Consider the following 16,965-nt stretch of genomic DNA (forward strand, 5'->3'; position numbering starts at 1 on the left):
CAAGCTCCTTGAAAGGGCATAGCCTACTGTCTATTATACAAGCTCCGTGAAAGGGCATAAGCCCACTGAGTGTATTATACAAGCTCCGTGACTCCAGTTCATAGTGATAAATTAATATGGATCACGGGAATGAACCGAGAGGAGAGCAGAAACAACAAGCAAATGCTAGCATTGCAGCGGCTGGAAGTCCATCACTTTCATCTAAATCTGATGCTCAAGGGCGTAGAGGCTTTAAAACCTTAGGGAACCTGAAATCAAAAATATTAGATTTCACAGGGGTAAAGCCAAAAAAAAAAATCTCTAAAGACGACTACTATTGCAGAAAAACAGAAAATTGGCAACATACCATTCACCATACGTAGCGGCATGGAAAGACTCAGGCTTTGCCCTTTATTTCTGAGTGGTGGTTCTGCAACTGTCAGTGAGGCATCTTGTGCCTCTCATGACGATAAGACCTTTTCAGTCAGACTATAGAAGTGTGAAAGAATTTAAAACCAATAAGGCAGTAGATCAAACTGTGTTTTTTGAAACACAAATGTCAGAAATCCCTGAGGAGAGTCTAAGTGGGTCCACGAGTGGCATTGCTATGTGTAAGCCTGACCTTTCAGAGAAGCTGCCCTCCACAGTTTCTTTTCCATCTGTAGTTGTGGGGATGAGCAGTATTGCCGAGGACATAGAAATTGAGGATACAACCCTGGAATTGCAAGAGGATGAGAGGAATATATGTGCAGCTGACCTTGGCATTAATGAGGATGTTGAGGATGAGGATATTATTTGTATAAGTCAGGCACCAGTGGAAGCAGCTCTTGGCCAAGATAAGAAGGCCATTGCCATGCCTGGGCATAGAACCAACAAATCCACATCTTTTGTGTGGAATTACTTTTACCCAAACCCTGACAACGTTTGTCAAGCCATTTGTAGCCTCTGTGGGACCACAGTTAGTAGAGGTAGGGACGTTAAGCATCTAGGAACCTCCACGCTATTACATCATCTGCAGCGAGCTCATGACAGGTGTTTGATAACAGAAACTACTGCTAAAAAAATAACAAGCAGTCCAGCATTAGCTAGATGCCTTCTCTCTACTAAATCCCAGCACCTGTAATCTCCGCCGACAACACCTTCCTCCTTAATTTCCTCAGGAATGATCAGTGGTAGTACAGCATCCAATTTGTTAATGCTGTCACAGTGACTCCTCCACTTTCCAGGACACCTCAGAAGAACTGAATCTTTGAGCGCTAGGCCTGCTGCTGCTGGTGGTGGATCTTCATCCCAGAAGTGGACCAAGAAGACTACTAGTAGTATACCAAAAAAACAATTGACTGTTAAAGAATCTCTTGCAAGGGGAAGAAAGTATGACCGCTCTCACCCTGTCGCACAACGGATCACTGACGCCATTACAGCTATGCTAATATTAGATCTGCGTCCAATATCCGCAATTAATGCAGTGGGATTTACACAGTTAATTGAGGTCATGTGTCCCCGGTACCAAATTCCATCTCTGTTTAATTTTACCCGAAAAGCCATTCCTCGGCTGTACCAGGACATTAAATAGAACCTAATTATTAGCCTGCAAAATGCTATTGTACCCACTGTCCACTTAACCACAGATATGTGGACAAGTTGTAGTGGACAAACTAAAGATTACATGACTGTGATGGCCCACTGGGTGGGTGAATCGCCTTCAGCAGCAGCAGTATTTAACAAACAACACCAGCTCATTCAGAGGCAGGCAACTCTGCATCACCGGATTCAATAAGAGGCATACCGCTGACAACCTCTTAGAAAAACTAAGAGATGTCATAGAAACATGGCTTACCCCACTTGGACTCTCCTCAGGATTTGTGATTTCTGACAACGCTACAAATATAGTGAAAGCATTACAGCTGGGTGAATTCCAACACATCCCCTGTTTTGCTAACACAATAAACTTAGTGGTGCAGGTTTTTTTTAAAAACGACAGGGGCGTGCAGGAGATGCTGTCTGTGGCCCGAAAAATTTCGGGACATTTTCGGCATTCAGCAACAGCATGCAGGAGATTGCAGCACCTGCAAGAGCAGTTTAATTTGCCCTGCCATCAACTGAAGCAAGAAGTGGTAACGAGGTGGAACTCAACCCTGTGTATGCTTCAGCAGATGGAGGAGCAGCAAAAAGCCATCCATAGCTATACGACAAGCCATGACATTGGGAGAGGAGGGGGAATGTACCTTAGCCCAGCACAGTGGAGAGTACTTTATCTTGTCCAAGGTGCTCAAACCATTTGAAGTTGCCACTTGTGAAGTGAGTGCTGACACTGCTAGCTTGAGTAAGGTGATTCCCCTGATTTCGCTTTTGGAAAAGCAGATGGAGAAATTGAAGGATGAGATTAAACAAAGTGATTCTGCAAAGTATGCTGGACTGATAGATCAAGTCCTTTGTTCGCTTCGCCAGGATCCACGGGTGGCCAAGATCTTGAAATCTGATCATTATATTTTAGCAACCATGCTTGATCCTAGGTTCAAGTCGTATGCTGTGTCTTTTTTTTTTTTACAACTGACCCAGATCTTAAAAGAACCAAAGCACTCCTGATGAGCAAGTTGGCAGCTGAAGTGACGCATGGCACTACAATGGCGTCTCCTCCTTCGGTTTCTCCAGCAGCAGCCAGAAAAAAAAATCTTCTTTTCCAAAAGACCCAGTGGTGATAAGTCAAATCAACATTTTGACATCTGGTCGGGTCTAAAAGATTTGCCCAACACCAGTGACACCTCTACCGTAACTTCAATTTCATGAGGAAAACCTTTCCCGCCAATCACGTCACAGTACAGATACTTCTGTAATGGTGGATTCCAGCGGGGATGAACTGATATTGTGTGAGGAATCGGATGATGTACACACTTATGAGGGTGAGGATGGCAATGATGGTGACATCATGCCACTGTAGACCTGTTGCCTTTAGTAGATTGGAAGATTTTTTTGTGGGGCCCCAAACAAACCAAGCACTTCAGCCACAAAGTGGCAGTACCTGTCGCTGAAGTGCTTGGTTTGTTAAAGTGTGCATGTCCTTTTTAAGATCCAACATGTGGGTGGGAGGGCCCAAGGACAATTCCATCTAGCACTACCTTTCATTTCTGCCACTGCTGTGTGGCATAGTTTCATAGATGTGCTTTAAACTGTGGTGTCTTTGCCACTGCGCCGCTGCTCTGACGTTTGGTAACCCAAGCTCACTGCAACCCTTGGCCAATAATGGTGAAAACAATAATTTAAGCTGTGAGGTGGTCTAAAATGACTGGAAATTAATGTTATTGAGGTAAATAACACTCTAGGAAGAAAAAAAGCCCAATTCATGTCATTTTAGATTTTTTTTCCGCCAATTTTGGCAAAAAATGCAAATCCAAAACCAGCCAAATCCAAAGCCGGACGACGAATTAGAACCAAATCCGGAAAAAATGGTCCGGCGCACATCCCTAGTAGATAGTCACACTGCTACCGGGCTCCCAAGAAGTCTAGCAAGCACAAACCACAAAAGGGGAGGGGGAAGTTGTTGTTTAGGTCCAGTGATGAACGGGGGGTGGAGGAAGGGGGCGAGAATAGAAATCCTAATGCGATAGTCACATTAGTCCTCCTTCCTAACCAGAAGGTGTAGAGTCCAGGGGATTGAAAAATACATAAACCGATAGTCTGCAAAATAAACAATTGTTGTTATAGAATTTGTAATGGACAAGTCCAGGGTGTTGCGCTCTGGAGGGGCGGCATACCGTGCCCTCCGGTCCGACAACTTACCCTAATCTTCTAGAGTTCCTGCTCCTTCAACCGTGGTTCCTGCGGAACGGGTGCCAGCTGTCACTGTAAGCCTTCTTGCGGATGCACCTTCTGCGGTGGGGCGGCCTGAGTCTCGCGATCCCGTTAGGTCATGTGATCCTCCACCGTCCTCTACCGCTTGTAGGTGGCTCAACTGTCTGTGGGAGGAGACTGGTTCGCAGCGCTGAAGTCCTGGATGCGTGCCTCATTACGCCGGTGATTTCCAGTGACCCGATAGGCAGCGTCCTCGCAGTTTCCGGTTTGGATGACGGATGCGGAAATGGGTACTATGCTGGGAAATGTAGTTTCTTAGTGCGTCTTGCATCCAATGCGTAGCAGCAATAAAAGCCTTCTTCAGGGACATGAGCAGACATAAAATTGGGGATGCTTAATATAGTGTGCACCTAATGACGTATTGGTACATGGGTGTGTTTAGGTAAAACAGTCTTCATGCCTCAAGCTGTGTATAATGGGAGTGGCTTGTTGCTTGGGATACTGGCTGAATACAATCCATTGTTTACAAACATGATGCACACGTATAAAGGTAAATGTGAATAAAGCTAAGTATAAATAAACGTCCTGCATGTTGCCACTTGTCTCTGATGTGTGACATGATGAATATTAGCCCTGTTGGCAATTGACATTCATTATTATACCTTGTTGCATATTTATATTGGGGATGAAACACCTGATCATTCAAAGGGACTAACGACCACATTATTAATTACTCTAGCTGTTGCCTGGATTAACCAATAATGGTGGGCATTAATGTATAGTGGTTATGCTGTTATGATGGGCTTTACCTCATTATCAATATTAAGGCCTAGTGGGCTTTGTGTTTCAAGTGTAAAGATCCACTTTAGCTCTTCTTTATTAAGTGTAACTTCTAGATCACCCCCCTCCAATTGGGTGCGAGGGTCTTGATGCCTATTAATCTTAATCCCCTAGGATTGCTGTTGTGCATCAGCCTAAAATGATTGGACAAATTGTGTGTGGATAAACCATGTCGGATATTCCTCATATTTTCATCACTTCTTATGCGTAATTTTAGACATCAAAACCGACCTTTAACAAATACTGTCAATTTGACAATAAAACCGCCGCCAATTGACGCCGGTTTCTAAAAGAACACCAAAACCGCCATAATCTTCTACATAATACCAATTATTTTACAACAAAAATACTAATCCTAAATGCTTAGTACGCTATTAGTGAATTAATATGGAAAAATTCAGGAAAAAGTACGCAATCTGGGTAAAAAGTCAAAAGATAGATGTGTCTTGTGAAATGCACCAATCCTTGTACACTACACTGTTAGGGAATTGGGACGCAACATTCATGAAAAGTACTCAAACACAGGAATCGCTACAATGGTAGAGCATCCCAGTCACGCCAGGAGTCTTATACCATATGCCGCAAAAAGGATAGGTGTATGATAAACATCTGTATGTGTATTGTAGTCTCCTCTAGATCTTTGGAATCCTAGCAATACGGGCACCTGGCTGTCTATATGGTCACTGGCATAAATTGCTGTAGTTTGGGAAGCATTATGATGCTCTTCAGGATCTGGACTGCCAGAACGCAATATCATTCATATACTTGTTCTTATTTTTTAGGAGCTGCAGCTACTGGTACCCCACAGAGCAATGATCCTTGGTCCTCAAGTCCATCTATGGCAGCTAAGCCAACTGCAGACCCTTGGGCCCCCGCTGCAACGTTTTCCGATCCGTGGGGAGGATCTCCTTCTAGGCCAAGTACAAATGGGACCATGGGTAGGTTTGTTCTATTCTATGCATCACATTTTAAAGTAAAAACAAGTGTGCTTACATTTGTAGAAGTAATGGATTATAAAGTAGAGCCAGCTGGCATAGGTTTCCTCAGGGGTTTTAGATGACAGTGAGCTTGTTTATTGCAGAAATATGTGGAGATGGGGTATTTAACACTCGGCCGTCCAGCATGCTCTGCCAGAGTTTTGCTATTTATATAATGCTAAAACTGTGGCAGGGCATGCTGGGATGTGTAGTTCCACAGCAGCTGGACTGCCGTGTGTTTTTAGGACTTTAAGTGGCTTCTTTTTTTTTTTTGTCAAAAATACACAAATAGAATTGAGTCCCGACATAAGTGTGTGAGCAATGTTTATTGTTTAGTGCCTGAAACAGAGAGAATTTTGCAGCAAATAGGGATGTATTGTGTTTACCCTGAACCATTGTTTTCTTGGAATCCCTTAAGGGAGGAGGATAACGTAGTGGTTTGACAAAGAGAACGGATCTGAAATTTATCAGGCTATTTACCAGGTCTGTTTTAGAACAAGGGGACACCTGCAGTTTATGGGATCATCCACATTCTGAAAGAAACTTACCATGCAGTGTGCCTTTAATATCATAGCCTTACTTTTATTTCAAAAGTATAAAGTAACTAATAAAGGTAATCATTAGATGGCAGTAGACCCATATGTTATCATGTAAGTATTTAAAATAAAAAGTGCAGCATGATTTGTTGCATGTAATCTTTAGAGATGAGGAAAGATCACTAAGTAGTCAGTGGATCCTTTTTTTTTTTTTTTTTTTTTTTTTTTTTTTTTTTGCTCTTGATAATCACAACATATGAGCAAACGTTACCAGTAACAAGTACTCATGGTCACTGTTAACTGTCCCAAAGGATTAACATAGAAATCCTATCCAGCACCGTCACCTCTATACATATATACATATAGCTCATTGGTGAAGAGTGTTTTGTTTTGGGTCAATCATTTAAAGGAAAGGATATGTCATTTTATGCGCTTCATACTTAGAGCGGTATCCAATTAGCCGCAATAACGATAAGTTTTCTCAGGATAAAACTTCGCACCAAACGCCTGAATATGCCGCTTAATGCATGCTTGCATGCTCCCTTTTATTGTGCTATACTGTTGCAAAATTGGAGATAACCAATGTGCACGATAATTCTTGTATGGATGACCTGGAGGAAATCAGCCTGTACCCCCAAAAAAGGTAACGTAAGGTAGGGTAATGGTATAAAAGTGTGTTAGTGCCCATAATCCAAGGGTTTGGGGCTATTAAATTGTGTCCAATGGCTTCTATGTGCATTTTTCTCTAACAGTGAAAAAAATGATAGAAAGCAATATTTTTTGGCCAAAATAAATGCTGTTGTTAAATTAGGGGTACATTAACATGGGTGTAATATCATGTCTTTATAGGGCTTTTTTTTTTTTTTTTTAAATGTTAAAAATACACCTGTCACTTGCACCTGCAATGCTTAAAACACCAGTCCCATCCATACAGCACCCCCATATCCCTGTCCCACTACTTTTTTAAACCCATTTTCCAACACTTTTCGAAGAAAAACGGGTCATCACGACTAATTGGAGGTGAGGTTTGCACTGCTTATGGCTTCTTACTTCCCATTCACTATAATTATGGTTTTCTCCTTTTTTTAAAAAAATGGATGCGTCCCATCTTGTATTTAATTTAACAGTACCAGCTAATTTGTCATGATACAGCACGTTACTATTTTCTAGCCACTCCCAAAAATAATAGTAAGCAGGTTACAGCAAAAAGATTAAGTTATAGGCACATCTAAATATTTCTATGTATATAAGAATCTTGTTAAACACTACTGGGGATATGTTACTCTTCCACTTAATGACAAGCTGCAATGGTCAGTGGGAGGTAAAGTAATGATGGTATTACAGCATATGTCTTATTTATCATTTGTTTATGGAGATACTACTCAGGGATTACGGCACTCACAGAGCAGGCTCTAGGATTCTTAAGGTGCATATCCACTACACGAGTGTAGATCGACTGTACGATTACAACATCGTAATCGTTCTTCATCCTGTGCAGTGGATTATGTGCCCACACTGAACGATATGTCATTCAGTGTAGGCACCCTCCCTCATACCCGAACTTGCACAGCCTGTTCATATCGGCAGGTTGGCCTGCATGTTCAGGCAATGACAGATGCCAACAATGACCAGCAGAAGCGCGCATCGCTGGTCAGTGGCGGCATATTCACTGCACGATTAATGAACAATTGAACGATAACGATGTCGTAATCGTTAATTTTATTGTGTAGTGGATATGCGCCTTTACTAGGCAGCTGGAAACTTCTTAAGTCAGTTATTCTTTAATTATAGCCCTTTCTGTCAATCCTTGATTAACCTCCTTTCTTTTTGTTGTATTGATTTCATGTTTGACCTGTGAACAATGGGTTTTAGTATAGTGACTGTGTGCTGTGTAAAGGGGTGTGATATGTAGTACTGCTGGCCGCATGGTTCAATTCCCGACAGTGGCTGCCCGACAAAGGAGGAAATACCGATCGCCCTAAAGGTAAGTATTTACTAACCTAACCTAACACTAACCCTCCTTAGGGGTGCCTAACCCTTACCTCCCCCCCTGTGCCTAATTCTAACCCTCCCTCTAAGTGCCTAAACCTAACCCCCCCCCCTTCCCCGCTGCCTAAACCTAAGTCCCCCGGGGGGGTGCCTAACCTAACCTCCCCCCCGGGGGTGCCTAACCCTCCCTCCCCCTAGCCTAACCCTAACCTCCCGGGGTGGTGCCTAACCCCAAGTCCCCCCTAGTGTGTACCCACCTTTTAGACAGTAAAAATTGGTAAAAGAGGTACCTTTTTATGTAGCCTTTTCAGTTTATAAGGGCAATAACATTTGTGCAGTTGGAGAGCACTTTTATATCCGAAATCTTACTATTGGGAACACAAAGGTCCGGATACCCCGATTTAAATAAACATTTACAACCCTATACTAAGGCTGAAACTTTTGCTTATGCTTTTCTGGAAGTACTATATATTTATAAGTCATACATTGCTAGGGAATATTTGTGTACAGTGTTCCCCAAAGCCTCTTTTTAGGGATGGCCAGAATCTCATTTACTTGGTGAAGACCTAGTGCAGATTGAACATGTGTTTACCAGCTCTAACATAGGTTTATATAATAAGGACATTTATGGCTATGCTTTTATTAAAATAGACCAACATTTCTGTTTAAGGCCCGTATTCAATTATAGGCGAAAAGTGCCGGACTTGTCGCCTGCCCGACTTTCCGCCTCCTTCACCTGTTTTAGAGGCGAAAACTTTTTGTGAGCGTCCCCGCTTTTCGCCATATTCAATTGCTGAACACGTGAAAACAGAAAGTGGCGAATGCCGAACAGGCGGAAAGTACTGTCTGAAGTGGGGAAATCAGTCTGTACCCCCAAAAAAGTTGCTCAAACATAGAGATTCAATGTAGATGTGTACTAAAAGCCCTAATAAAACTGTTTGGGGTACTTAAGTTGTTTAAATTGCTTCTTATTAGCGTCTTTGCATAAGTGATGAAGAATGGCATAAAGCAGTATTTTTAGGTGAAAATAAGTACTCCAGTCAAATTTGGGGTATTTGAAAATGGTGCTAGCGTATTTTTTTTGTCTGTAAAGGGAACTTTTAAAAAACGCCAAACGCACCTGCAATCCTAAAAACACCGGACCCATCCTTGCAGATCCCCAAGAAGTTTATTTTGCTAGTTTTTATGCTTGTCCCCCCGCTTTTTACTCTTTCGCCCCAAAATTTAAAGTACTTTTTTGGGGTAAGTTTTTTTTTTTTTTTTTTTATTATTATTTTTGTCAGATTTGTCCATTGGGGGACTGTCCCAAAGGTTCTGGGTGGTTTCCCCACGTTGCACCCCTAAATAAAGATTTTGCACTTCTTTTCACCTGCTTTTCTTAGGAGAGACTTTTTCGCCTATTACATTGCACTGAGTTTCCGCTTAGGCGAATTCCAGCTGGAATTGAATTTGGAGATAGGTTCCGACCAGGCGATAAGCGGTAGTAGGCAATACTTTTTAGCCGATTACGCCTTTTCGCCACTAATTGGTTATAAAACATAGTGTTTCGTAAGATTAAAATAGCTTTCTTCTTCGGGATCCACAGAGATACCATGGGGATATTATGATTGGAAGACCAGGCAGCAAACAGTTAAAGCTTCCGCTCACAGAATGCTCTGTTCCTTCCCTATATATACCCCGCCCCTAGCCAATATGACTTCAGTTGTTCGTTTGGTGCGGCAGGATCAGGACGCACCTTTGTAACAGGAGGACTGCTTAGAGCAGTCCTAAGCTTTTATTTGATGTTTTTCTGAGTTGGCAGTATCAAGCGATTGTATTTAGACGCACGTACTGTGGCCCCATCTACCTCCTCCGGGCCCCAACATCAGTAATTGTGCTGGTGATTTCGGCGGGTCACGGCTGAGCTTAGCTAGCAGCGATACTGCGACCTGGACTGCATCGGATATTCGGAGATGTCAGGTAATGCGATGCCTCGCTTACGTGGAATCTCGTGCGGCAGACCTTGCTTTTGGTTTCAGAGACGCACGAGAAGCCACTGCTTTCAGGGCCCGGGATTGTCCGCGTACTCGCTACACCAGCCAAGGCCTTACCATCTGACACCGGGGATCGGCAGCAGACGCCATCTGTTGCCACGATGCGGGCGTACCCGGCTGGTTAACGCAGCTTAGGAGAGTCTCCCCCGACCCAGACGTCCCTACGAAGGGTTTCGCGTTTCTGGGTTGCTCCGCCTACACTCATGGTCCATGCTCACTGCATCCTGTAGCTGTTGGTCTCAGGAGGGTCTGGGTCAGTCTCCCTGTATAACTCTCCCGTGGTTAAGGTATACGGTGCTCTGTGTCCTACCATTCCTTTGCGTTGCTGTAGTTGATTTAGACCCGATTGTAATTATATTACATATGCATTCTTTGTGACTGTTTGCTAGCTGCTGGTTGACACTGTTTTTAATTTCTAAGTCTGTCAATTGTAACTATCACTGTTTTCTCTTCATCCTCTTGGGGATGGGGGTTTCTTTCTGAGTACTTCACATTCATTAAGATTTTGTGAAGGCTGTCACATAACATTGCAATTATTGACTTTACTTTGAACACTACTTCAAAAGATAAAAGGAAACAGGAGGGGGAGCATCCTCTGTTGGTTCCATGTAAATCATGTACGGCTTGTGTCCTCTCAGGAAGTAAAGGATGGTTTGTATGTTGTTTGTTATAAAGAGCCACTTCACCAATCCAGTTTACCTGTCTCTAGGCAAAAGCAGTCTTGGATTTCCTCTTTTTCCCAGGCTATGATGAGGTTGTGGATCGTATGGCTGCTCCCACGATGCCTCCTTGGATGGGGTGTCCACAGTATGCTATGTTTGCACCTCCTATGCATCCTTCATGGAAAGATGTTTATGGCCATTCTAGTCAGAGTATGGCACCATCTAATGTTGATAACAGACCGGTAGTGACCTTAAGCGCAAGTTATCTTTCTATCAGTCTGCCCAACATATGGATTCAGGCGCATCATCGGTGGAATCAGATGATGCACAGGGCTCCTCTACAGGATCTAGTTCTAGGGAGGAGGATCATCCATCCACGGTGGATGTTCCTCCTTTGGTGAGGGCGGTTAGATCAGTCCTAGATATTCAGGATGATGAACCAGCTCATAGTAAGAAGGCTCCAATGTTTAATCACCACTGGAAGGTGGTCAAAACTGAGTTCCCTGTATCTGAACAGCTTACAGAGCTTATCGAGGAGGCATGGGTTAACCCTGATAAACGATTTTATGTGAATAAAAAAATGACATTATTGCATGCGGTACCCCATTTAGTACATACAGAAGGTGGGAACGGATGCAATGATATTTTTTTTATTTACATAAAGTCGTTTACTGTGGATGCTCATGTAACACATTTTAATCAGAAATGCTACATTGCCTATTCCATCAGCGTCTTCGCTGAAGGATTCCACAGATAAAGATTGAAGCCGGTCTTAAAGCAATATTTTCATCATCTGGAGCGGTTTCCCGTCCGGCTATAGCTGGAGCCTGGGTAGCCAAAGCTGTTGAAGAGTGGATAGGGGCATTGGAACATTTTTCGCTACCAAATGCTACTAGAGAACAGATGATGAACATCTCCCACATACGGGAAGCAGCTTCCTCTTTGGGAGGGTCTGCAGTGGATGCTGGAATTTTAGCTTCGAGGACATAAGCAGCATCAATAGTGGCACGCAGGGCCCTTTGGTTAAGATCTTGAAAAACTGATACAGGATCAAAGAGGGAGCTGGAAGTCTTACCTTTCTGTGAAAATGGTACTTTTTGGAGCAGAATTGGATAGTATAATCATTACTCTGGTGGCTTCAAGATCTGCAGGCCTGCCATCTGAGTCAAATACTAAATTTAGGCAGGTTTCCTTTCAGTCTTTCTGTCCTCAGGGACGAGCAAGGGAACAGTCTTCCTCTAGGCCAACTAGTTTTCGCAAGTCTAAGCGACAAACTAAGAGGTCTGGCCCAGCAAGACGTCCAGCTTCTAAGCCGGATAACAAGCCTTTGGCCTGATGGAGCGGGCCTCCTCCTGGGGGATCTCAGGGTGAGAGGCCGATTTCTTCAGTTTGCGGATTGTTGGCATCAAACAACAACAGATGCCTGGGTCCGAGAAGTGGTCTCTCAGGGGTATGCCCTCAATTTCAAGAGGCATCCTCCCCAGAAGTTTTTTTGCACAGATCTCCCATCAGATGTGGACAAGGCCATAGGGAGCCATTCACTCCCTGGTACAGGCAGGGGTAATAGTCCCAGTTCCTATGTCTCAACAAGGAAGGGGTTATTATCCCAATCTGTTTCTGGTTCAGAAACTGAATGGGGCTTATCGTCCTGCACTAAATCTAAAAACCCTCAACAGGTTTATCCATGTACCCAAGTTTCGTATGGAAACTCCAGTCAATTATTTTGGCAATGGAGCCGGGGGATTACATGGTTTCCCTAGACATTCAGGAAACATATCTGCATGTTCCTATTATATCATCCCAACAACAATTCTTACTGTTTGCTGTCCTTCAGCAACATTACCAATTTCAGGCTCTACCTTTTGGCCTATCTACGGCTCCCCGAGTATTTACCAATATGGCAGTCATGATGGCCTATCTCAAGTGTCAGGAGGGCAGAATTCTGACCCCCTATCTGGACGACCTTCTGATATTAGCACAGACTCCGGTTATGTTACAAAATAATCTTCATATGACCATAGCCTGCCTACAAAGGCACGGCTGGATCATCAATTGGAAGAAATTGTCACTTTCTCCAACACAGCAGATGGTACATCTGGGAGCGTTTGTGGATTCTCGGGCACAAAGGGTGTTTCTGCCAGAGGACAAGATTGCGGATCTATCATTGTGAATACGCAAACTGCTAACCAAGCGAAGGGTATCCATTCTGTTAGCAATACAGGTCCTGGGATCAATGGTGTCCAATTTCAACATGGTGGGATATGCTCAGTTCCATTCCAGGCCTCTGCGAAGATTGATTCTCGCCAAGTGGAACGGACAGCATCATCTGATGAGGTCTCTGAGGGTCCTTCTCTCTGCAGAAGTTCGTCACTGTTTCCTGTGGTGGCTGAGTAAGGATCATCTAAACAAAGGACTCTGGATTCCAAATTGGGTGCTTCTCACCACAGATGCCAGCCTTCGCGGATGGGGGGCAGTGACAGGTCGTCACACCTTTCAGGGAAAATGGACAAATCAGGAAAGTAATCTGCCAATAAACATTCTGGAACTGTGAGCAGTATACAGAGCTATGGTCATGGCACAGAACCTGCTCCAGGGCAGGCCGGTCCAGATTCCGTCCAACAATGTGACTACAGTGGACTACCACAATGATCAGGGAGGCACAAGAAATTATGCAGCCATGAAGGAAATAACAAAGGTTCTGATTTGGGCAAAATGTCATCTTCCAGCCATCTCTGCAATATTCATACCGGGGGTACTCAATTGGGAAGCAAACTTCCTAAGTCACCAGGACATACACACTGGAGAGTGGTCTCTCCATCTGTGAGTGTTTCAGCTCCTGGTAAACAAATGGAGTCTACCAGAGAGAGATCTCATGGCATCACGCCACAAACCACAAGGTCGCCAAGTACGGGTCCAGGTCCAGAGACCCATCAGCAGCCTTCGTGGATGCACTGGCAGTAAGATGGGACTTCAAGCTGGCGTATCTCTTTCCTACAATTTCTCTACTTCCAACAGTTCTCAGAAAATTCAAGCAGGAAGGCGGAACGGTAATACTGGTGGCTCCAGCTTGGCATAGACGCCATTGGTTCAACAACTTACAGAATCTTTCCATAGACAGTCCATACCTTCTTCCTCTATGATAGGATCTGCTAACGCAGGGTCGCTGCCGACATCCGGACTTGCCTCGTCTGGCTTCCATCCTAAGAGCGAAAGGTTTTACCAGTTCTGTAATTCAATCGATGATTAGGGCAAGGAAACCTGCATTTGTTCTCTTCTATTATAGACTGTTTTTCTTTTGGTCAACGGTGTTCTGTAGGAATTATGGGCCTGATTCAGAGCCGGACGCGGACTCTGAACGAGCGCCCGCTCTGAATCAGGTCGTGTTTTTTTTTTTTTTTCAAAGCGGCCTTTTGGAAGCTCGCATAGCTGTGGGTTACCACCCACAGCTTATGCGAGTGTCCATGATGATCATCGCGACCATCGGGCTTGCGACGAGACCCTGTGGGCCGCAAGGCCTGGAGTGATTTTGGCCAAAATCACTCCCACTGACATCATTAGTGATGTCAGTGGGGCCGGACCCAGACAGTAGGCGTTCTCATGGGAACGCCTCCGTCTGGCAGCCACGCCCCCGGCACGCCCACCAAAGGGGGCGTGCTGTCGGTGCGTGCCTTTGGTGCGAGACCCATAACGACGGCAACCCCGTCGTTATTCGGGTCTCGCGCAAGCGCACGAAGGAGCTCCCTCTGTCATGTGCACTAGGGCACCATCGACCCGCTTGCGAGCGCTCAGTGCTCGCGAGCGGGTCTGAATCAGGCCCTATGATCCTAAGATATTCAGGATTTCCAGGGTATGGGGTTTTCAGACAGGATTAGACAAAGGTTTACGCCTGGCCACTTTGAGAGTGCAGGTTTCTGCACTGTCAGTCTGGTTCCAGAAGAAGATTGCTTCATTACCAGATGTTAGAGTGTTTGTTTTTCCAAGGAGTTTTGCGAATTCATCCTCCTTTTTGTTACATCGGTAGCACCATGGGATTTGTCTTTGGTTCTTAAGGGGCTACAAACTTCCCCATTTGAACCTTTTGGACTCTGCGGTTAACAGCAAAGACACTTTTTCTTCTTGCTATTTCTTCTGCTAGCAGAGTCTCCTCGATTTGGCAGCGCGCTTTTGTCGCTCCCCATTTTTTATTTTTCAACAGGATAAAGCTGTTCTTCGTACAAGGGAGGGTTACCTTCCTAAGGTAGTGTCCCTTTTTTCATGTGAATTAAGAAATTGTTCTTCCAGCTTTTCAGACTCCAGACCTTTCTATAGGTGAAGCCTCCCTGGATGTAGTTGTGCTATCCGTATCTTTGTGGGGGCGTACAAACTGTGTTAGAATATCAGATGCTCTTTTTGTATTATATGGTTTTCATAAACGAGGATGGCCGGCTAATAATAAGCCGACTCTGGCGAGATGGATACGCATGACTATCTCTCAGGTGTACACACAGGCTGATCTCCCTGTCCCAAGCATGGTGACAGCACATTCTACACGGTCTTTAGGGCCATCATGGGCATTTAGCCGTGGTGCCTCTGCTGTACTATTGTGCAAGGCAGCCACATGGTCTTCTCAGATATCTGCCTGCCTAGTGCTCACAGAACCTTCCCTAGTCATGTAACCATGTGCCTACCCACTTTTCAGCATTACAATTGCATCTGTCTCAGATTAGAGGCAGATACAGTACTTGGGTACCCTGCCAGAAAAGAGGTTGTTATCATGGTGAGTAGTAACTGTCAATCATGATGCTGCTGCTGCTTACCACCCAGTATTTACAATGACATTTTGGTAGCTCTGCCCCCTGCGGGCAGAGCTACCAAAATGTCATTGTAAATACTGGGTGGTAAGCTTGTGGGCCGGGTGGGTTTACTACGGCAAGACCTATACCATGAGGATTACATTAAATAAACACGGAAAGAATATACCCATCTACATCAGATGACTTTATTTTTTCAGCACTTCCATTAGCGCTTATAATATTTATTTGAATTGAATACATTTAAAGGTTTGTATGGTTCCTTCATTACTCTGAAACTAGTACTTAAAACATTTATTATATTATAGCCCTCAAGTAGTTCTGAAGTAACCTTTATCCTCCTATAATGCACATACACTCATTGTAAATGCATTGGTTTCCACCATATAATGCAAATACGTGAAAGGGATGTTTACTTGGCTATGATGCCAGAATAAATCCCAGTCTGCATCCACCTCATCCTATACAAAAACAAGCAAACATGATAGTGCTTAAACTATTTGGGTGCTGGAAGAGTCCTGGCAGAAACTTTGCGGCAATACAGTAAAATGTCACATCCGCTTTGGGTATTAGTTTGACATGGATCTCTAGCAGTGAAGTGGTTTCAATTTGTTTGTTCAGACTCCATGGCAGACCTTTAAGTATGGGTTACATCAAGGTTAACTGAGTAGAGATGGGGAAGTGGTCATCCCCTGAAGGTATTTACTGTGACTCCTGCCGCTCCTTGTGGCTGATGCAGTAAATCAGGTACACATTGCTCTTGCAGGGAAAAATTGCTTTTATTCTCGCCCATACAGAGCTGGCTGTGTCTCAAGATATGCCATCTGTAGAATATGCTCCTTGTTTGCTACAAGTCCTCATAATCAGTGTGTTTACTTGTCCCTGCCACAGTCTGTAAGAGTACGCAATGTATCATTGCATCTCATCGCACCACCGCTGGGTTGCACCATCGTATAGGATGTGTACCCAACTAAAGACAAAGATGGTCTTGTGTTGCTACCAAGGTGGATGTCCCACCAGGACAAGGGATGGCTCACAGGGACTATCCTCGACTAACAGAGGTAGTTAGACATTGCATGCATCTTTATAGATTTGAAAAAGCTTGCTGAATTAATAAGGACCAGTTGGCGCACAGAGCAGGAAGCTGGAAACTCATTACACTTGCAGCATTGTTGGGTAGTACCTACGGACTATATTATGGAGGTAGAACCTGCCCTTATGAAGCTGAAGGACACCTGGTAAGTCCCTTCTAGGGGTGTTCAGTTGTTTTGGAATAGATACTTAGATTCTTTTTTTATTATTATTCCTATTTTGTTTTCCATTTCCCCCGTTTAGTATTCTTTTTTTAGCCTGTATAGGGAAAGAAAATG

General features: G+C 44.0%; 1 protein-coding gene across 6 annotated transcripts in view; it reads left to right on the plus strand.

Annotated features, from left to right (window-relative positions):
• Positions 1-16,965, plus strand: part of LOC148508445 (epsin-1-like) — a 130,457-nt gene that overhangs the window by 86,869 nt on the left and 26,623 nt on the right. For all 6 annotated transcript variants that reach the window (XM_088444553.1, XM_088444552.1, XM_088444554.1 and 3 more), the window contains one exon: positions 5,391-5,546. In XM_088444553.1, the coding sequence (XP_088300679.1) occupies positions 5,391-5,546 (156 nt within the window). The remainder of the gene's footprint in view (positions 1-5,390; positions 5,547-16,965) is intronic.

Source organism: Taudactylus pleione, unplaced genomic scaffold, assembly GCF_031769625.1.
Source record: "Taudactylus pleione unplaced genomic scaffold, aTauple2 ptg000366l, whole genome shotgun sequence".
Taxonomy (NCBI): Eukaryota; Metazoa; Chordata; class Amphibia; order Anura; family Myobatrachidae; genus Taudactylus; species Taudactylus pleione.